Source organism: Phoenix dactylifera, chromosome 5 (assembly GCF_051530095.1).
Source record: "Phoenix dactylifera cultivar Ajwa chromosome 5, Ajwa_hap1_PhDact_Kaust_v1.1, whole genome shotgun sequence".
Taxonomy (NCBI): domain Eukaryota; kingdom Viridiplantae; phylum Streptophyta; class Magnoliopsida; order Arecales; family Arecaceae; genus Phoenix; species Phoenix dactylifera.
This window is the reverse complement of record NC_143194.1, coordinates 13,404,512-13,427,355: the sequence shown is the minus strand read 5'-3', so window position 1 is coordinate 13,427,355 and position 22,844 is coordinate 13,404,512. Positions and strand designations below refer to the sequence as shown.

Genomic DNA, 22,844 nt, shown 5'->3' with positions numbered 1-22,844 from the left:
TGTTCGGCACAAAATTCAGCACGGCACGCGATTTGGCACCAGAACCCTTCTGTTCGGCTGCACAGTGCCGAACAGAAGGCTTCTGTTTGGCTGCTCAGAGCCGAACAGAAGGATTCTGTTCGGCACTGTGCAGCCGAACAGAAGGCTTCTGTTCGGCACCGTGCAGCCGAACAGAAGGCTTCTGTTCGGTTGAGTGTTGCCGAACAGAGGGCTTCTGTTCGGCACTGTTCAGCCGAACAGAAGGGTTCTGTTCGGCGATCCAGTGCCGAACGGAGCACTGGAGGCGGGGGGGGGGGGGGGGGAGCTACCTCGACGTGGTCGTGGAGGCGCCGGCGAGGTGCTCGTTGCTCGGGAGATGGCCGGGGAGGTGGTTCCGGGAGAATGCCGGCGACGAGAGGGAGAAGGGGAGAATGCCGGCGACGAGAGGGAGAAGGGGGAACGGGGGGGTTTTGGGCGTTGGCGAGGTGCACTGCACCGACCGGCGACGAGAGGGAGAAGGGGGAGACGGAGGGGGTTTGGCCGCCGGCGAGGTGCTTGAGGTGAAGTTTTTTGGGCGGAAGGGAGAAGCCGGCTGGAGTGGTGTTTTGGAGGGGAAGAGCGGGGTGGGGGGGGGGGTTTGGGGGGTGTAGAGAGCAATTTAGGTGAGGGGGTGGGGAGGGTGAAGGGTAATTTAGGATTTTTTAATTTTTTAGGGGTGTCCTTAGCAAATGGGGGGGTGTAGAGAGTATTTAATTTTTTTTTAATTTTTGGGGGGTGTCCTGAGCAATCGGGGGGGGGGGGGGGGGGTGTATTTAGAACTACCCGGAAAAGAGCCGGCGAGAGTGCGAGGGAGGTGGCCAGTGAAGTGGACCTGGTCACGGTCACCCCAGGTTTCCGTCCCCGTGTATGTCGGAATGCATTAATTATTGTTAATTATATAACCCCTTTTCCCCTCTCCAAACTCCCGCGCCCCATGCAAATCCACCCACCTCTCTCTCTGTCTCTCCCTCGGCCCGCCCCCGATCGAAGCTTAATCCTAATTCAAGAATCCACTGAACAACGACTATAAGCGAGCGAGCGAGGCCCATTTTCTCTATCTCTCTTCTCTTCTTCTGTCAATAGATCTTTCTTTCCTCTCTCTCCTCTCTCTGATGGCGGTGGTTCCGACCGTGCCGTCGCCGGCGCTGTACGTGGGGGACCTCCACCCGGACGTGACGGATAGCCATCTCTTCGATCTCTTCTCTTCGGTGGGCGCCGTCACGTCCGTCCGCGTCTGCCGCGACACCGTCTCCGGCCGATCCCTCGGTTATGGCTACGTCAACTACATTTCATCCCAGGACGGTATGCGTTGCATCACTGAATCGGATCGAAATCCGACCTCTCTCTCTCGCGGATGTTTTCTTTCTCTGTTTATCGATTTCTTTCTTCTATTGCCTTTTGTTATCGATTGATCTTGTTTCGTGTTCGGAGTGATTTGGATTCCTTTAACTTTTTGTTCTTGATAATAGAATTTAGTTTCTATTTTGTTTCTGATGCTGTTGGGATTCTTCGGTTTTAATTTATTCGAGTTGGATCTAATCCTCCATGATTTATTGGCTCTTGGTTGAATTCTTCCAACAGTCTTTTTCATGATGTGTAATTTCGTTTGATTCGAGATGCAATTTTTTTTTTTTTTTGTAAACATCCTTTACCTCATCATCATTATATATTTCTTCTCATCCATTTTAAGTTATTCTTTTATTGATAGGTACAGAATATCTTTTTGGGCCTTGCTGGATTTATAGTTTATTTTTAGCTATCGTGTTCTCTAGGGGATCTAATTTGCTTCTGGCATCTGGTTTATAATTATCCAATTTATTTATGGTAGTTTTCCCTTGTCTTTGGACTTTTTGTTTACCTTTTAAATGATATTCATCTCATTCTGCTGAGGAATCCGTGCTTATTCGTATGCCATAGTAAGTTTTTATTTGTTTATCTTGCATTGTCAATAGTTGCTGAATGACAAAGTAGAATAACAAGAACAGGGATGAAGATCGAGAGTAAGAGAATTTGATTAAAGAATGAAGACGAGAAAAGATAATTGTCACAAGAAGATTGAGAGCAAAAGCGTTGTCATTCTCTTCTGTTCTCAGAATACAAGAACTGAATGCAAGAATTCTAAACTCAGAATACAAGAGCTGAATACAAAAATTCTTCTACCTCTCCTCTGTTTTACTACTCTGTTTACCCTCATTAACCACCGAGTAACTGATGCAACAGTATAACAGTATTTCTAACTGACTCTAACAGTTCTAACTGAAGCTTAACAAACTTAACTGAATCAACTGAATTACAACTAAGTTTAGAACTAAACGTTTTTATCCAGAAACATAGTAAAGGCTGTATAAATAGAACTGTAACATGCATCATGAATTTTTTCTCTGCCTCAGTTTTTACTTGGGATTTTGTTCTACATCTGTAGTATGATTTTTTTTTTATTATTTTTTTTTGTTTTGAGTACATGTTGGAATCTTTTGTTCTTGGTATCTTTGGGCAGCCTCGCAAGCTATCAAGAAACTGAATCATGCCTCATTAAATGGAAAACCAATTAGAATTATGTGGTCTCATCGACACCCAGATGCAAGGAACAGTGGGATTGGTAATCTGTTTGTGAAGGTACAGTCGAAAAGACTAGCTTGGGATGCCCGTTTTTACCATTGGAATGTGATGTGAGTTTGGTTCTTTGCCTGCAGAACCTTTCTGACTCCATTGACAGTATGAGGCTTCACAAAATGTTTGGAAAATTTGGAAATATTTTGTCTTACAAGGTTGTTACAATGCAAGATGGCAAGAGCAAAGGATATGGGTTTGTTCAGTTCGACTCTGAAGAATGTGCAAATTCTGCCATTGAGAAACTCAATGGATCCATTATTGATGGCAAGAAAATGTATTGAAATACCTTTCCACCCCTTCTTTTATGCTTGTTATGACATGTTTATTTTTATCTAAAAGTTGCTTCGTGTGAAGTGCTAATTTCATGGTTATATTTCACCAATTAGATTAGCTAACTCTATTTAATAGTTTTGTTTCTTACTCATTTTCATACTATCAACACATGAATCTCTTTTTCTCTTACTAAATACTGATTATATGTAACATAGATATGTTGGTAACTTCATCAAAAAGAGTGAGCGCACTTTACCAGACTCTGAACCAAAATATACTAATCTATATATGAAGAACCTGGATGACGACATAACAGTGGAACTTATTCAGCTGAAGTTCTCTGAATTTGGCAAAATAAAAAATGTGGTTATTGCAAAAGATGCTGAAGGTAACTCGAAGGGGTTTGGGTTTGTAAACTTTGAAAACCCTGATAATGCCAGAAGAGCAATGGAGGCAATGAATGGAGCTCAGCTTGGTAAGAGTGAGGGTTTCTCATCCTTGACAATTGGTTTACAAATTTTCACTCAAGAATATAGTATTGCAAATATTCTCTTGATGTCTAATTCCATATGTTCTCATAATCTATTTTTTGCTGATTAGAATCAAAAACCCTTTATGTGGGAAGGGCCCAGAAGAAGGAAGAACGCCAAGAAATTTTACGGCATTTATTTGAAGAAAAGCGCGAGAAACAGCTCAGGAAAAATATGGTAGTTCTCCTTATTCCCATGCCCTGGGCTGCTTCGCTGGAATATCATCTTTCCTGAAGCTTCTAGTGATTGTTCCTTTACTAAATTTACCTCTTCCCTGTTTAGGCTTCAAATGTATATGTAAAGAATATTGATGATGATGTTGATGAATATGCTCTGCGAGAACACTTCAGTCAGTGTGGCAATATCTTATCTGCAAAGGTTATGCATGATGATAAAGGAATCAGCAAAGGGTTTGGATTTGTATGCTATAGCAAACCAGAGGAAGCCAGCAAAGCTGTAAACACTCTGCATGGTAATTTTATTTCTTCTGCAGTTTTGTTAAAAATAGATGTGGCTTCCATTAGCCTTCAAAGATTATGTTCCGCATGGATTTCTTGCAGGATGCATGTTCCACCGGAAGCCCTTATATGTTGCAATTGCACAAAGGAAAGAGGATAGGAAAGCACAGTTGCAGCCTCAGTTTGCTCAACATATGGTAGGATTAGCAGGATCACTGTCTACAGTTATCCCTGCTGGTTATCCTCTTTACTACTCTGCACCTGGTGTAGTCTCACAAATTCCTCCCCGTCAGGGTCTTATGTATCAAACCTTGGGACCCAGACCAGGATGGAGGCCAAGTGGTTTTGTTTCTGCATCAAGGCCACCTTTCCAACCAACGAAGCTTCCAGTGGTATTTATTACTTTCTTTTTTTTTTGGAATGAAACTATTGGCACATGACGGACATGTTTTAGTTTATTAAAATTGTAGTTAGGTTGAAACTATTCAATAGTGCATTTATATTTACAATATTGTCTTTGTAGTTTCCAAATTCTCAAAGGCAACATAGACAAAGCAGAGGCCAGATGAACGGGCACATGCTTTCTCAATCTGGCCAGTCCATTCCACATATTCCTCATTTACAGCAACCAGACCGCTCTCTGGGTCCACTGAAAGACTTTAATAGTCACCAGGCAAGTTTCATACACCAGAAATTATTTTTCATGTATAAATTTTGTATCTTGCTTGTTATTATATGTGTACTTCTTCTTTTGAAGCATTTCTTATTCTATTGGAGTAAGCTGATGCCATTATCACATGAAAGTTACAAGATATCATACAAGATTGAACATCATGTCATATGTAGCGCCGTACATAAATATTTTGATGGTTTTGATGCACTATAGATTTTAGTTGTGTTTTTGTTTTTATATTTTTGGAATTTGATGTCAGACAATCACATATCTCTTTGTTATCTTTGATCACAAGGAAAAAATGGCATCTGTGCCATTGGAGTTGGTTTAATTGATCCACACTTCATGGTCTGTCATTTAGTGAAATTAGAATGTGGGCAAAACTGGCAACAAGGTGTGAGTTAGAGGGTGACTGGCACTATGATGATGATTTAGAATACAGATGGCTAAGAATGCTGGCTTATTTCATAGCAAGGTGTATTTTGATTGACTACCATGTCTCTATCCTCAAAATACGCATCATTCTACACTGCTCAAGGGGTAAATTGATTTTTCTCTCTTAGTTTTTTTGAGTGGTAGATGAAGACATGTTTTCCTCATCTGGGTTGCTAGTGTGCATTGCAGTACTTCAATACTTTTACTGTATTTAAATGCTTAAATGGAGCTACCTATAAAGTGTAGTTTTATATAAAAGGAAAATTAACAATCAAGTAATAGAGTAATTCGTGCATTGGATGAAATGAAAATAGTTTTATGGAGTCAATTCCTTCTCATAATTTGACGTCATCTAGCATTTAATTGGAAAGAAAAAAAATGACCTCCTTTCATTTTTTTTATTTACACTCTTAGTGTTGTTTTCTTTACTTTCCATTCTTTTTTCTTGGTTTCTTTGGATATGTTTCCTCTTTTGGGGAATAATTCAACAGGTACATATTGATCAAGTATTCATGCCAAGGTTTGCCGTACCGGGTCCGGTAGGCATACCGGTTGCCTACCAGACAGGGGCGGCCCGATACATTTGGGGGCCTAAGGCGAATCCAATGAATGAGGCCTTTTTTTTTAATAATAAATTTTTTTAATAAGTATAAAATATTTAAAAAAATAATATGAAAATAGATAGCTATCAAGTACACTATTTCAACAAAGATACATGAATCTAACAAAAGTAGACAAAAAATTTTTTTAGTTTAATATAATTTTTGAATGGAAACATAGAAATGTAATTGCCCCAAAAGAAGGACCATAAAACTGATTAAATAATTGAGATAATGCTTGGCAATACTGTTTACCATGTCAAGCAAGAGCAGGATAAGAAAAGGTCATCCCGTGGCACTTCATGGTCAAGGTAAAGAAAAGAATTTGTCCAGAAAGGAGCCTCTCTACAAGAGAAAGTAGGGGCATTATGGGAAATTCACTCCATCTAATTAATAAAAGTCCCGTCCCACCATCTCCCCTTCAAGTGAGTACCCAAGCAGCAACTGCAACATCACAGCACAGCAGCCATTCAACCCCCTCCCTCCTTTTCTCTCTCTACCACCCAAGAGGGGAGAAGAAACCTAGAGGAGAAAATTAAAAGAATCTCCACCCTCCAAGAACTCAAGAAGTCCATCTCCAATCCCTCTATCTTTCTTCCCGATGGCCCAGCTGGATCAGGAGTAATGTGAGGGAAGGAAAACCAAGACCAAAACCAAAAAAGAGAAGGGATGAAAGATAAGAGTGGCTTCAGGCGTGTATCAAGCCAACCAAATCCCTCCTCCTCTCTCTCTCTCCACCCAAAACAAAACTACTGTCCCCAACTTCCCAAATTGCCTCTCTGCAGGCCAGGAAACTCTCCACCTCTCTTCCATCAAGGGGGAAGACTCGTAGCCAGCTCCTGTTCCTGTTTTCACATTGGGCCTTTGCTTCCTTTTGGTCACCCCTCCCGGAGGCCCTCCATTAGCCTGAGGCCTTAGGCGACCGCCTCGGTCGCCTAACGCTCGGGCCGGCACTGCTACCAGACCGGTACGGTTCTGGTTCGTACCGAAATCGGGCGGTATGAACCGGAAAGCTCTTCCCCGCCGGAGCCGGAGAAGAAGAAGAGAACGAGAGAGAGCACGGGGAAGAGAGGGAGGGGGAGGCCTCCGCTGCACCCTCGCGGGTTCCCCGGCCCCCCGCCGGGCTCTGCCGCCCCCCACCGGCCTCTGCCACCCCTCCGCAGCTCTCCGATGGTGGCCACAGGTGGTCTCCCTCTCTCTCTTCCCTGCGCTCTCTCTTTTTTTCTTCGTCTTCTTCGTCTCCGGCACGGAACCGGTTTGTACTGGTCGGTATGGGCCGGTTCGACATACCATGATTCATGCACTTCATACAACACTGCTTTTATAGTATCAGATTTTTCTCATTAAGTCATCATTTGTGCCAAAATCAGCTCGAGAACCTGAAAGTAAGATTATACAAGTCTTATGAAGGTTCTGGATATATACATTTTAGTCAACTTGAGATTTATTTGATTATATGAAAGGACTAGTTTGGTTAATTTTTCTTAAAGCCTAAGCAGATGGCCTGTATATGTAGGAAAGAGTCCATTTTGAGTCTATGGTGAATGTTGAATGGGAAATAGAAGATTTATGCCTCTTACCTTATTTCTTCTTATCTTTCTAATATTATATATCTGTTCCCTGTAATTATTTTCCTACCACCAGAAAATATGGTTAGAAAGTTAAAATGATCAGATTTAATATACAAAGAGATTTGGTTGCAAGATCATTTGGTATATAGTATTTCCTGATTCTTATGGTAAAACAGTAATAGCTTTGCAAATCTAATACTTTGGCAGTGGAGATCTGAGATCCTTGATGTTTTAGGAAATTGCTTCATGACATAAATTGGATAGGGAAGACTGTCTCAGGTTACAAAGTTCAATTCTACAGCTTGTGAAAGGCGGGTTTTGCTGAGTTTAGGTTATTGATGCAGTTGTTATAAACTGCATTGTCAAGGATACAATTAACCTGCATCAGAGAAAAAGGACACAATTAAGACAAATATGGTTATTGAATAACAAATGGTTAATGTTAGTCCTGATGATTAGACATTGGAAATTTGTCCCTTTATAAATTAATGCTAGCAGACCCATCATGCAAATTCTATGCAAGTAAGTCTTCAGTTGATTAGTCAATGAACCACAGGATGGTTTTTCTCAAAAAGAAAAGACTAGCAGGATGACAATGAATATACGAGGAGGCAGTCTACATTAGATCTATTTGTTAGTTTGCATGAGGAACTTTCATCACAATATCACAAGTTTTTTCTTTTTTTGTCTTAGAAAAGAAAAATTCCATCAAGAGATATCATTGTGGAAAGGATCCATCACTGCTTGGTCATTGATTTGCTTTATCACACAATAGTGTCATCTTGCTTTGAAGGATCCATTATATATTTCATCCAATGGTTCATCAAGAATGATCTCATCAATGACTGTTGGTGTCCATGCTCAAAATTCAATGATCTATCACAAGAATTGCAGTCAAAATGCAAGTTGTGAGACCAGTCATCTAAAACTTGTGAGTTTTTGCTAATCAATTCATTATGGGATTTGTAATTCATCTTATAGTCAAAATGCATGATTAAGTTTACGCTATCAGTTATCTAAGGAAAATCTTTTTCCCCCCATAAGAAAGCTTATTTTGTTTGATTAGATGGTGGTCCAGAAATAGTCAATGTTTCTTCATGTTTATGTTATTTCAGCCTAGCAGGGCATCTCTAGGATGAATTATTTATGACTGATCGCTGGCATATGATGTGTACATTAGGGGGGCATGGATGGCTATGATCCTATTTGACTAAGGATTCTTTTGTTTTTCATCTAATATGATAAATGTGTCCTCTACTTTTTGGCTGGTAAGCTTCTCTTGTTTCTCTCCCTTAAAGAGAAAACTGGATATATGGAGTATATTTATCATAGATGGGAGTGGCTGTAAAGGTGCAAACAGGAAATTCGTGGGATGAGCCACAAGGGGCAAAGAAATGGAGACAATAGGCTCCACCTCCTGGTGTTTGCATATTAGTGGTAAATGATATTTGGATAAAAAGCTAAGGGGCTTTTCTCCTATTACCTCCTTTCATCTAGAATCTCTCTCTTTTGAGTGGTCTCTTTCCCATCTTCAGTTGAAAACTTTGATCAAAATAAAGAAGAGGCTTGATCAACCATGTAAATTTATTTTCTAGATCATTTCTTATTAAATTGGGTTCGACTAAATTCTGAACATTATGCTACTGAATTGGGAAATTTGGTTGTACTACACATTGGAGATTCTTGACAATCTAAGAAGCAGTTATATATCATTCTTTACACACAAATATTTTCTCAATGTATTGTCTCATTTGAAGCTTGTGAAGAAGGTTGGATTGCATGCATGATTTTAGGCTTCCCTAAAATTCTAAACTAAAATATTCTAATTCAAATGAAACTAACCTGAATCTGGAGCTGGGAAGCTTTCAAGAAACTGACATATGAGAGTCAAATTCATTTTATAAGTGTTATTTACGCAATTATATTTTTCATTTATTCAATTCTAAACAAATTCTAGATTAAACTTTGATATTTTGATGTTGAGTCTTGGTGTAATATTAGGGTTTCTCCATTGTGACCTGTGTGTCATTGGTCCGAAATGCAGAAATAGCCTCTTTGCATGTAGGGTAGGGTTGTATATATCTGATCCTCCCTAGACCTTTCTATGGTGGGGGCCTCCTTAGAAATGCATTGAACATTGCATTATTAAACTTTGATTTTGTGAATTTTGAGAAGATATGAATCATCGCACACTTATTTTTAAAGAGGAAGCTTTGGCTACACAGTCAAGACCTCAGTTTATAATATTTTTTATAAATAATTTTATGATTTGCTCATTGTAAAACCGCTGAAATGGTACATTTAAACATTGAAAATAAATAATATTTTTGGAACTTATTTTCTTGATCAACTCTATTTTTCCTTACTCTTTCAACTTTTTCATCATTTTACTTTATATATTTTGATGTATATTTTTGTCCATAGAATTCCTGAAAATGTGAGCATGGAAACTCATTACAATGGCCAAATGTATCTAAAGACGAAGATCCATAAGTTGAATATTGACTTGCAATAATCCATTGAATAAATTGTTGGTGTTAATATCTTGCCATTGACCATGGAAGTCACTAGCTTAACAAGTACTGTGCATTCTAAGTTTGTAAGATGAGCCTCTAACATGAATTGGCTTTCAAAAGGGAAATCCCTTATCACCAGTTGATTTTGATGGCACTTTAACTATATGGTGATCCATGATTTCTTGTTCTCCAAGGTCGATCAAAATTGCAATCCAGTATGTTGACAAAGTGTTTTTGCTATTGCAAATATCATGTTTTTGGCCTTTATGATCAAAGCATGGTGATAAGATTGTGGAGCAAGAGTGGATCAATAAGAAGGTATATAGACTGGATATAGTATAAGGTGTAGATGGGTTGTAGTATTAGTTTTAATTCATTTTTTTGGGTTTCCTTTTTCCAATTTTCTGCTATATTTATTTTTTGTTCACTTTTATAATCACATTTTGTTGCTTTTCCAGGGGCATGACTTGGCACTTGTTTAGGATGCAAGACCATTTGTTAGAAAGCTAACTTCTAGTTTTGATTTTATTCTAATGATATCAAAACCTAAACATAAGACTACATATGGTATATTAACCATATTTGGAATCTCTTGCATTTCTTTTTTATTAAGGAAACAAACTATTTGTATGATTTCTCGAAAGTCTAGATGCAAGGTTTGTTGTACTGATCGGCTTACAGTACTGATACCAAACGGATACTCAGTATGTCTCGCCGTCTCATACCGTATTGTATACCGATACTGTAATAGGATGGTACTTGTATGGGGTCCGGTATTAAGACAATAAACCTTATCTAGGTGTTTTTTCTGGAAGTCTAGATATAGTTGATATTTCTTAGAATCTTGGGATCACCCCTATGTTTAAGGTTTTATGATGCTATTCCCTTTATTTCTTGCTTCAAATGTGATCAAATTACTTTTTCACATACTGAATACCGTGAAACTAGAGCTTGTTCAAGACTCGAGTGACCCACCAAGCTTGCTTGAGCATGGAGCCTTTTAGGTAGGCTTGGGCCAAAGTTTTAGGTTTGGCGGGCTGGATTGGGCTTGGAAAATAGGCCTGTGTAGTAAAAGAGCCAATCTTGGGCTTGGGGATTACAGCCTGACCTGAGCCCAGCCTGGCATGATTTTTTTATTTTTGTTGTATTGGGCTTAGAAAATAGGCCTGTGTAGTAAAAGAGCCAGTCTTGGGCTTGGGGATTACAGCTTGACCCGAGCCCAGCCTGGCATGGTTTTTTTATTTTTGTTGTATTATTTGTTTATTTAATGTATTTGTAGACTTAATAGATATGTTGTAGGTTGTTAACAGTATTTAATTATTTATATTTAATATTTTTAAAAATATTTTTAATTATAGTTTAGTATTTTTATAAAATTAAAAATTTACACGAAATCTGAGGCCTGGCCTGAAGCTTAAAGCCCAAGTAAGGGCTGAGCTTAAGCTTGGATAAGCTTGAAGGCCTGGCTGGGCCTGGCCCAGGCCTAACTATATAGTGTTGAGTGTTGACATTTGGGAAAAGCTGGCCCAACCCATGAATAGGTTTACAAGAAACACAATCATGAGTCATAACAATGTATTCATTTTATTTTAAGTACCGAGATCTACAGAGATCCACATTTGCAAATTTGTTGTTATCCATAGCTTTTCAGACTGCACCATGATATTGAACATGGAAATAAACTAGCGTTCTTTTGTGCAACATTTATTTTCTATCAAATTCAATTTTGTTGGTGGAACTATACTTCCAGTTAAACGAGTTCCATCATGATGACAAAATATACTAAAATACTAATTAATGGGTTATGTTTTAAGCAAATCCTTATGGATTTATTGGGTTCTTTAAGAGTTTAAACATCAAGTTGACCATCAATGTTTGTATAATTTGCCAATGTTTGTGCTCCATGTTATGTAGTACACAAGCTTGTGTTTTAGGATATCTATGCCATAAACTAGTATGGGGCAATACATAATGAACAGAGTTCATGTTGTGCACGATTTGCTTATGAAATTAGTCATTTAAAATTTATTTTCCTCTCTTTTATAAGAGGTAGCCGGAAGGGATTTACCTTGATTCTATAAGAGGTTGCAGTGTCCCTTGCTTCGGTGCCTCCACTCCAACACCTCCTTTGCTGGTTCACGGGTTCCTGAGGCCCTAAAGGAGAACCAGGTACGGTAACATGGCTTAATTAGGCATTCTTAAGCGGTGTAACCGCTTTTAGCTGGGGTGAGGTGTCACACTTTCCCCCATGAAGGGCCTAACAGTTGGGCCCTCCTCTGATTCCCAGCTAGCCCTAGTCACCTCCATCCTCAGAGCATGAGGTAGCAGCCATCAAATAGGCTGCCAACCATGGGCCTTAGTTGGCTCATTAGATGTCCTGGCCCAATGCTCAAATATGGGCCCAAATGGGTATTGAGCCTAGTTGATTTTTGGGCCCGGGTATTACATCATATATATGTGAACTCGCATGCTACAGTGTTGTCTATGTTGCAACCCCTTATGTGAGCTTTGCACCTAAGGACACTTTTATTTTCTCTTTAATGTCCAATTATTTTCGCTATGCTTTTGCAGCGCTCTGGGCAGATGAAGTATGCGCCAAATGAACACCAGCATGAGATGGACAATAGTTTGATGGTTCCATCTGCTGCTTCAAACTCACAAGAGATGGAGATTCTCAGTAGCATGCTTGGAGCGGCTACTCCACAACAACAAAAGCAGATTCTTGGCGAGCACCTCTTCCCCCTTGTTCAGAAGCATAAGGTTGTTCTTATTTCCAGATGTTTGCCCTAAAATGCAAGCAAATCAATCTTTTGCTTTGGTGCTGAACTAAGATATTTCTGATTGTGTAGCCTGATCTTGCTGCTAAAATTACTGGGATGCTGTTGGAGATGGACAACTCTGAATTGCTACTGCTTTTGGAGTCGCCAGAGTCGTTGGCTGCCAAAGTAGAAGAAGCAGTTCAAGTGCTGAAGCTGTCAAAAGCTAAATTAGGTGGTCCAGAGAATTCCCATGGCAATTACCTGTCAGCCGAGGTTGCTGTGAACTGAGGGGAAAAAACAAGCTCCTGAAAATAGCATTTTCTCGCAGCTTTATCTGACATTCATGCTGTACATCGAGGCTTTTGGTTTGCATTGGAGGTTTATTAGCACCCATTTTTCTCAACAAATTAATCTCATAGATTGTTGTTTCCTAATTCACTGAAACAGCTGTACGGGGGCACAGCATTCATTGTTCCTAACTCTTCTCATGAGATCAAGTTCAGGGAGTTGCATACTGTGTTACTATTGTTGTTAATATCCCTGCATTTTGTCAATGAGTATCTGAAAATCTTCTTTCCTCTTCATGAGATGGAGGCTGCAAGTTTTGTGGTAAGGCTTCCCTTTATGGTTTTTGCCTATTCTGTATGATTATATGTCTCATACATGTTTTGCACTACAAGAGGCGTGAAGAGATCTAGACAATCATGTTGCTGGAATTAGTGGAATAACTATGGGTTAAATATGTATGGGAAAGATTTGGACTGAACTGTTCAACTATGCTGTTGAATAGGTGCCAGCTAAAGAGGAATAAGTATGTAAAAAAGGTCGAAGTTTTTCCCTTTAACCAACTTTATGAAAAAAGAAATTTATTTTGTAGACTGAGGCGAGACAAGTGAGTTTTACTTGTTTTTTATTTCACATTATTGACAAATTAGTGTCTAAGAAGTTTATCCTTTTGTTGCTTTTGCTATGACAAGCTTAGAATTCTTGTATTAGTAGAAGAGTTTTGAATTGCACGGTTTCCGCCTTGAGCTGCAACTTGCAAGATGTTGACATCGCCTACCGGTTGGCTATTTTTAACATCAGCTCTCTGTTGCAGATATTGGGTTGAGCGTGTTGAGGAGACAAAGTCTTGTATATCCAGAAAATGGGTCAGAGAGTTCGGTTCAAAAAAAAAAAAAAAAAAAAAAAATCCAACCTTTACCCACCTGTTTAAAAAATGCGTTGGTTCAGGTTGACCTATTTTCAATTCCAATTTACAAATGACCAAATGAATACTTTTATTTTGAGTTATGTATGTTGGCTGATCCGGATCACATAAGGATGGCCATGGGTCGGATTTGATTAGGGCTGAAGTTGGTCGAGGTTAACTGTGAAAACCCAGAAAGAAAGGAAAAAACAATTGTTCTTATTAAAACTAGATCTTTTATTGAGAATATAGTTTATCATTTTGATTCTATGTAACAATCTGAATTTTGATAGAAACAATTGTTTAAGATAATTTGATTAAAACTTAGCTAGCATGTTTCATTGATAATTATCTTAGACAAATAGAATCTAAGCTAAATTGATTCTGAAAACAAAAAATTGATTTGATCTTGATGAATCTTCCTATTGCCTCACATGCTTGTCCTTGAAGCATTTTGGTTCATGAAACTATCTCTTTAGTTCAAGTGATATGTGCTTATTTATATTTAGGCAATCTCTTGAGTAAAGTGGCTCAATATTAAATTATTGTCATATCTTATGTTGAGTCATCTAGTTAAGAAATATGTTGTATGAATATTTTGTATCTTGAAGAAACTAATGATTTTCCTTCAAGAAAGAAAAGGATTTTGTTAATAATGCTAGATACTTGAGCAAGAAAATAAGAAATTTCAACTTGAAGGACACCTCGATGAAAGTTACAATAAACATTCCCTTGGAAACAAAAAAAAAAAGGGGAGATTTTCTTCAGCCAAGGGTGTAAAGAATCTAAAAGGTATTTGGCTTGAAGAATGCTAAATGTACTGGTAATCTAAACTCTTCTCTTGTGAGTTAGTTGAGCAAAATCAATAGTATGAAATTATATGGTAGCATGATTAAACCTTTAATTGCTGATCATCTTGATATCATGCTTCATTCTCATGCTAGTAATAATTGTTTCATGGTGTGATTAAATTGAAGTTTACCTTTTCCTATATAATGCATAACCATGAAATACACAAGTTTATGCCTCAAATCTCTAATTCAAAATAACTTGTGATAAGCTATGAATCATTGAGCATAATGAAAATGCTGTTTGCATGATATACATTTATATGCAGCATATTAGATTAATTCTTTATTCTGCTCTCTCATGTAAATTACTTGAGAATAACAAAAAGAGGGAGAGATAAAGAAAAGAAAATGAACAATTATTCAAGGGAAGTAAAATCTAAGTAAAGGTAAATACTCCAATCTTTAGGAAAAGCAAAACAAGCATAATATATTTGGCACATTTGTGAGACTAATATGAACATTCCTTTGGAAGAGATAAAATCCGTAATTAATTACAGGAAAAGTTTGAAGTGAACATTTTAACCCTTCTATATTGCTCATCATAGGGATGGTGTCAATGGGGAGGCTAGTGGTAGTACCTGACACTATTTGACCCAACTATTCGGTGTAGGGCATATTAGGGACGGCACAAGAGGGAGGCTAGTGGTAGTACCTCGTGCCCCTTCCAACTCCACCGAATAGGGAGCAAATAGAGTATAGAACATAGAAAAGTAAAACCGAAAGAAATGAAGATTAGAATGTTCAGTAAGTGGTTAAAGGAAGAAATTCAAAAATGAGAAAATGAATGACAAGATAAATGAAAGTATAAAAAAAAAAAAAGGCTTGTGAAAAGCTAAATGAAGTTTCGATCACTTGAAAACACACCTTAAGGATAAAATCAGTGTAGAATTATATATAAATAGGGAGAGTTTATTTGAAAAGAATTAATTTTGATCCTTGACATGCTTGCTCTTAATGTTTTAATACATGATGTTATGACTTAATGCATATTATGTTTTGCATGTGACATGATGTTTTGAATTATGTGTTTTCAATATTCAAATAGCAAAGATCTTTCCTAAATATAACTTGTAATGCTTCATGCCTATAAAATTTGATTGAAACATGTTATTACCAACAACAACATCATTTTGTTTTAATGAATATATTTTGCAAAATAAAAGAAAAGAATAATTTGAATTTGCAAATTAGGCAAAATGGATTGATTCTGATTTATCTTTTATCTTGCCTAACATTAGTACATAATATCCTCCAATTTGTACCAAAATTCAATATGAATTACAAAGATTCTGGATGTGCTCTAATGTTCTTGAAATATGTGTTTTCAATCTTAATAATTTAAGATGAGCTACAATGTAGAAGATGCATATCTCAAATTATAATCCTGAAAGGCTCCTTGAAAATTTTTATGAAATTTAGAATCTGATTTTGTATAAAAGCTTAAACTTAATTTAAAAATGCTTCTATCGTTGCATTTTTGTAACTTTCATTATATGCTTCAATGATTGCATCATTTTGGGGAATAACTCAATATGATTTCTAGATGAAAACTATGGGTTAAGAAAAATAGAATTACTTTTGATGCCTTGATTGTTTGCTCCGATACGCATCTGAAACATATCATTTTCTATCTTATAAGTTTATTAAAATTAGTCTAAATGATGTGTTTTTCAATGATCTTGATTGCGAACAAATGTTTCTAAACATATGATGTTATTTTGATATTAAAAAGATTTATCGTGCTTCATACATACATTGCTGAAAAACTATGACTAAGAAATTAATATTTTGAATATACACTCCTGCATTATTAAATGCTTCTATCATTAAAGAAGAAAAGAAAGTTTAAAAGAAAATGCATCTTTTGAGGGGGAGCTTTAAATACTCAATCTCTTTATTGAAAATTATCTTCAAACTCTAAACTCTCAAATGGAATGATTAATTAAGGGGGAGAAAGAAAATTTCAGAGGGAGAGATCATATAGAACTTAATCATGTAAATTCACAACTAAAGATGAGAGAAAGAATACTAAATATAAAGTGGTATTAAACTTTGTGCTTCATTGAATATCTTTTGAAAGTTGGATTTTCATCTGTACTTAATTGGTAATTCACTTGTTTTGAAAACTAAGTGAAAAGGATTCTATTTGTCTTAGTATTGGAAATTTACTTTGGAATCTACTAATGAGCTCTTATTGGCTTGCACTTTAGTGTTTCAATCATGAGCCAATTCATTTTAATTGATTTTGATGCTATGATCTTTAAAGGAGTAAAAGAAAGTCTTTAAGAGAGCTTTAAAAGAACTTTCAAAGCTCTGAATTTTATGTATCCTACATTGCATAAATTCATGTTTTGGTATCTATGCCCCAATACTTTTATATCATGAAAGAACCTTGAAGTCATCAAGAATTAACGATTCAACATAATTTTATATTTTTCGAGTATATAAGTTTTGATCTTTATCTGCTCTTATACTATACTCTGAAAATTAATTAGATTGCTCTCACATTGCTATATACTTAATATATTAAAAAAAAAAAGTGTTGGATTTTCATTCGTGCTTTCTTTGAATATTATTCTTGATACTCCTTGAAATAACTTGAAAAATATTCCATCTACACTTGATTTGAAAACTATCTTTGGAATCTACATTTAGAGATCACTTCTGGCTCACATCCTAAATGTCTCATTCTTAAAGCCAAACTTTTCATCCTTGATTTTGATGATATCTGTTACCCCTGAAATTGTTTCAGAGTTACTCTTTTTGAAAGAAAGGTAAAAGAACTTTAAAAGAATGTTAAAATCATCAAATTTGATGTGATCTCATCATAATTTTGAAACTACCTTAATTGGCTCTGATCTATACTCATTATCTTGCCCTGACATTATTGCCGTGAGTTACGTGATTCATATGCTTGCAATAATTTGACATCCATTGAATGAAATATTGCCTTGTGCTTTATGTTCATAATGCTTTATGTTTTGAATTGAATATAAATCAGCTTAGATTGAAATATGTTGAATATGTTAAAGCTGATTAACTCTAAAGCATTATTATGAAGTATGTTCTTAAAGTATCTCCCAAACTTTGTATTTGTTTTGACTTATATTTGTTCTTTGTGGTAGTTTGTATTTCTTCTCTAAAACATAGTGCTTTTGGCATAGACAATATTTCTCTTGAGTCATGATCTTTGTGATTGTCATAACAATACTATCCATTGCTATTCATTCTTTTTGATGATGACAAAAAGGGGGAGAAAATATAAGAGAGAAACTAGAAGCAAATTCTATAGGAAAGATAATTCTATAAACAAAGACCGTATAAGGAAGAAAATATAAAAGGTATATATTGTATATGTTGGGAACCCGCCCATGCCGCTGATATTTCAAAAATTTTTCAGATGGCAGCGGAATCGGCATGCACGGGTTCGACGTTCATCACATGAACGTTGTTTCGAGACCTTTCGTAATTAGGTAGGAATTAAAACTTTTAAAATTATTAGGAAGATCAAATCTTCACCTTGCGCGGGTAGATGATCACCGCAAATCTGAATTCGTGGTTTTTGGAAGAGGGTTCGCTTGAAGCCGTTCAAACGTCCGGCCTCTACGGGTATCCACACGAAGCAGAGGACCGATCAAAGCTTTCTCGTCTCCCCGGGGTGCTAGCTCCCTTGCAGAGACTTCCTTTGATGGCTGATCTCCTCTCTTTCTTTCAACTCTTGAAAGTGCTTGAGAGGAGGAAGAAGAAGAAGGAACTCAAGGAAGAAGAACACAGCTTCTGCAGCCTTCTTTCTTTTCCCTGCGTTGGAAGAAGGATTGGAGGAAGAGGATGACGCCAACGCTTGGACTTTGCTCTCCCTTTGCTTGCGGCTGAACCAAGAGAGGAGAGGGGCTGGTGGCGGCAGCAAGAGGAGGAAGAGAGCTCTTAGCTAGGGCGCCGGCCTCATGCCTCCTTATAAAGCCATCTAGGGCTCCTACAATCTAGGAGCCCTAGACATATTTCCTAAGAGGGAAGGGGGGGGCGCCGGCCCCTCTCTTCATGCCGCACACAAGGAGAGGAGGAGGGGCGTGATCCCTCCTCCTTGTGATGCCCTAATCCTCTTCCAAAGAGGATTAGGTGCCTCTCTTATGGTTTAATCCCAATCCAATTAGGATTAGCCAAATTGGGTTCAATCTATGCTAGTCCTAATCTAATTAGGACTTGAATGAACCATGACTCAATTGAACTCTTCAATCCTAATCCAATTAGGAGTCATGTTGATTCATTAGATTAATAATTAATTTAGACTTAAGGAATCCTAATCTAATTAGGATGTATTTAATTTTAGTCCTAATCCAATTAGGACTCTATTTGAATCCGAAGTCCTAATCTAATTAGGATTTCTAGGAATCCTACTCCAAGTAGGAATCCTATTCAAAATTCAAAGTTCCTAATCTCATTAGGATTGTAGGAATCCTATTCCAAGTAGGAATTCCAGTCCTACTCCAACTAGGATTCCCAGCCCTAATCCAATTAGGACTCTAGGAATCCTACCCGAAGTAGGATTTGTGTTTAAGTCCAATTAATTAATTCCCTTTGTTCCTTCTTCAACTTCTTATCAATCAAATTGATTACTTGTGATTCCTAATCACGATTTCAACCATCGGATCGGTCAATACTTCTATTGTGTGTGACCCCATAGGTTCTATTCTGACTGGTAGTGAGATATATTGTGATCTCTATCACTATATCATTGAAAACTCCTTTCAATGGGTTGGAACGATTCCAACTCAACTCATTAGGGTTTATCGATCATCGAGATAATCCCTGTGAGTCCCACCATCCACCAGTGACACCTAGCAGCATGTAGTGGCTACCCAGCAGAATGGAATGATGAACCTCTAGGTGCAGTTAACATGTGATACAGTCCTACTATCGTGGATCCCTACAGGACGGAGGTCATGGACAACTCGTCAAACCCCATCGTCTGTCATATGTCAAGATTTATTCGACTTGAGTTCGATAGTGGAAAACTCTTTTTTACTTTATATTACTGCCCTGGCCAAGGTCTTAGAACTCAGTCTAACAAATCACATAGGATCACTCCTTTTCTATCAAGGTCGATAGATTCCTTAAGGTGCATACCCTACTCCTACAGTGAACCTACTGCAGCCAATCTACACTGCATGGACCCATATGGCTAGAGACCATGTATGTGTGCAGTCAAACTACAATAACCTCACTGTGAGTAGCCGAAGCACCGCAGGTCAAAGGACCAGTCACACTACTGCAACATCAAGCAAGTCACTGACGAGTGGATAGACATCCAAGTGACTTCTTGTCTTGGTCACGCTCAGTACCCTTATTCTCTAACAAGCACCTGCACTATCACTTCAGTGTCCCTACACTGTGGACTCAAGTCTCGTCCATCCAGAAGGAAAGTGATCTGTGCACTGATCGGATCGATCACCGTCCTCGTGATGATCCATTGATCAGGAGCATTTAGAAATTAATCACTAATGATATATGGCTCAAATTCTCAACTCTTGAGAATATGTATCATTATCTTATTAATTTCTTGGACGATTCATAGACACATAAACAATATGAATGAAAAGATGCCTTTTATTTATTCAATAATAAATAGTCAAGTACAAAATTAGAATCAAAAATGTGTCAGCCAAATTGGCTTCTAGGGCATACATCTAACAATCTCCCACTTGCACTAAAGCCAATTGGTCATATATCTTAGGCCCATCTTCTCAAGGTGGGCTTCAGTCTTTTGCTGACTCAGCTGCTTAGTGAACGGGTCTGCCACGTTATCCGCGGAGTCTACTCTCTGCACCTCTATATATTTCTTCTCCACATAGTCGCGTATGAGGTGAAAGCGCCGCTCTATATGCTTAGACTTCTGATGAGACCTTGGCTCCTTAGCAAGGGCTATGGCGCCATTATTATCGCAGTAGAGTGTTATGGCATCTGATGTCATCACATCCAACTCTGCAATGAATTTCTTGAACCAGAAGCCTTCCTTAGCAGCTTCAGAGGCGGCGATGTATTCAGCTTCCATAGTAGAATCAGCAATGATCGGTTGTTTAGAACTCTTCCAATTCACCGCACCACCATTGCACAAGAACACGTATCCAGATGTTGACTTCCTGTCATCGACATCAGTCATGAAGTCTGAATCTGTGTACCCTTCTACCTTTAACTCTGATGATCCTCCAAAAACTAAGAATAAATCTTTAGTTCTTCTCAAGTACTTAAGAATATTCTTCACAGCTGTCCAGTGTTCTTCACCTGGATTCGACTGATATCTGCTTGTGACACTCACAGCAAGAGCTATATCAGGTCGTGTACATAGCATGGCATACATGAGGCTTCCTATTGCCGATGCATAAGGAATCTTGCTCATGCGTTGAATCTCTTCAGATGTGTTGGGGCACATCTTCTTGGAGAGATGAATTCCATGCCTTAGGGGTAAGAGACCCCTCTTGGAGTTTTCCATGCTGAACCTCTTCAGCACCTCCTCTATGTACATCTTCTGTGAAAGGCCAAGCATCCTTTTAGATCTATCTCTATAGACCTTTATTCCCAAAATATAGGATGCTTCCCCAAGGTCTTTCATGGAGAATTCTTTTGACAACCAGACCTTGACCGAGGTTAGCATGGGAATATCATTCCCAATCAGGAGAATGTCATCTACGTACAGTACGAGAAAAACTACAGCACTCCCACTAACCTTTTTGTAAACACATGGTTCCTCTTCGTTTTTGATGAAATCAAACGTTTTGATTGCATCATCGAAACGAGTGTTCCAACTCCGAGAGGCTTGCTTTAGTCCATAGATGGACCTTTGCAGCTTGCAGACCTTGTGATCTCCATCACTGGAAGTGAAACCCAAAGGCTGTTCCATATAGATATCTTCATCAAGATGTCCATTCAGGAAAGCAGTTTTCACATCCATCTGCCAGATTTCATAATCATGAAATGCTGCAATGGCAAGCAATGTTCGGATGGATTTTAGCATGGCTACAGGTGAAAAGGTCTCCTGATAGTCAATGCCTTCGCGCTGACTATACCCTTTCGCCACAAGCCTTGCCTTATAGGTCTCTACCTCTCCATCCGAACCTATCTTTCTTTTGTAGATCCATTTGCATCCAATAGGTACAATACCTTCTGGTGGATCTACTAAGGTCCAGACTTGGTTGGAACGCATGGAGTCTAACTCTGACTTCATAGCTTCCAGCCATTTCTCGGAATCGACATCAGATATCGCCTCGTTGTAGGTTTTGGGATCCTGTATGTGATCCCTATCTCCCACCAGGAACATTTCCTCGGTATCCTCTTCTAGTATACCTAAGTATCTATCGGGAGGATGGGAGACCCTACTAGATCTACGAGGTGGTCGAAAGACATCGTGTACTGGCTCTGTATGAATGGGTTCAATAGGATCCATGACTCGTTGCTTTTCAGAGACTTTCTCTTCAAGCTCAATTTTCCTCCCACTGCCTCTATCAAGGATAAACTGATTTTCCAAGAAGATGGCATGACGGCTCACAAACACATTGTGATCCTCTGAGACGTAAAAATTGTATCCTAATGACTCTTTAGGATATCCTATAAAACGAGCACTTATGGTCCTAGCCTCTAACTTGTCCGCCTGTAGTCTCTTGACATGGGCCGGACATCCCCAAATCTTGAGATGACCCAGACTTGGTTTCTTACCATGCCATATCTCATACGGTGTGGTAGGAACGGATTTAGAGGAAACTCTATTCAATAAATAAATCGCTGTGAGTAAGGCATCTCCCCAAAGGAACATAGGTAAATCAGTGAAGCTCATCATGGACCTGACCATATCCAATAGGGTCCGATTCCTCCTCTCTGACACCCCGTTGAGTTGAGGTGTACCCGGAGGTGTCCATTGTGAGACTATGCCGTTTTCTTTGAGATAGTCCCGGAATTCCCCACTAAGGTATTCTCCTCCTCGATTTGATCGAAGAGCCTTAAGAGGTTTTCCAGTTTGTTTTTCTACTTCATTCTTGAACTCTTTGAACTTTTCAAAGGATTCAGACTTGTGTTTCATAAGATACACATACCCATACCGTGAATAATCATCGGTAAAGGTAATGAAGTAAGAATAACGTTCCCTGGCTAGCACATCGAATGGGCCACATACATCTGTATGTATTAGGGTAAGTATTTCAGTGGTCCTCTCCCCATGTCCTACAAAGGGCAGTCTAGCCATTTTTCCTTGAAGACAGGACTCGCAAACTGGATATGACTCGGAAGTCAATGAGCCGAGAAGCCCATCTTTATCCATTTTGTTCATCCTATCCTTTCCAATATGGCCAAGTCTGAGGTGCCACAAATATCT

The 22,844-nt window shown here is 38.4% G+C and overlaps 1 protein-coding gene across 1 annotated transcript; it reads left to right on the top strand.

Annotated features, from left to right (window-relative positions):
- The first annotated feature begins 945 nt into the window (after positions 1-945).
- On the top strand, positions 946-12,996 carry LOC103698581 (polyadenylate-binding protein 7-like). Its single transcript, XM_008780614.5, has 10 exons — positions 946-1,320; positions 2,516-2,634; positions 2,712-2,905; positions 3,120-3,379; positions 3,505-3,611; positions 3,717-3,906; positions 3,995-4,284; positions 4,416-4,565; positions 12,258-12,446; positions 12,536-12,996. The coding sequence occupies exons 1-10, from the start codon at positions 1,131-1,133 to the stop codon at positions 12,731-12,733; spliced, it is 1,887 nt and encodes a 628-aa protein (XP_008778836.4). The 5' UTR covers positions 946-1,130; the 3' UTR covers positions 12,734-12,996.
- Positions 12,997-22,844: the final 9,848 nt, after the last annotated feature.

Excerpts from the sequence above, each read along its gene's own strand:
- LOC103698581 (XM_008780614.5), top strand. The coding sequence starts at position 1,131 with ATGGCGGTGGTTCCGACCGTGCCGTCGCCGGCGCTGTACGTGGGGGAC. Across the intron at positions 3,612-3,716 it reads AACAGCTCAGGAAAAATATG|GCTTCAAATGTATATGTAAA; the intron begins GTAGTTCTCCTT and ends TTCCCTGTTTAG. Across the intron at positions 4,285-4,415 it reads AACCAACGAAGCTTCCAGTG|TTTCCAAATTCTCAAAGGCA; the intron begins GTATTTATTACT and ends TTGTCTTTGTAG.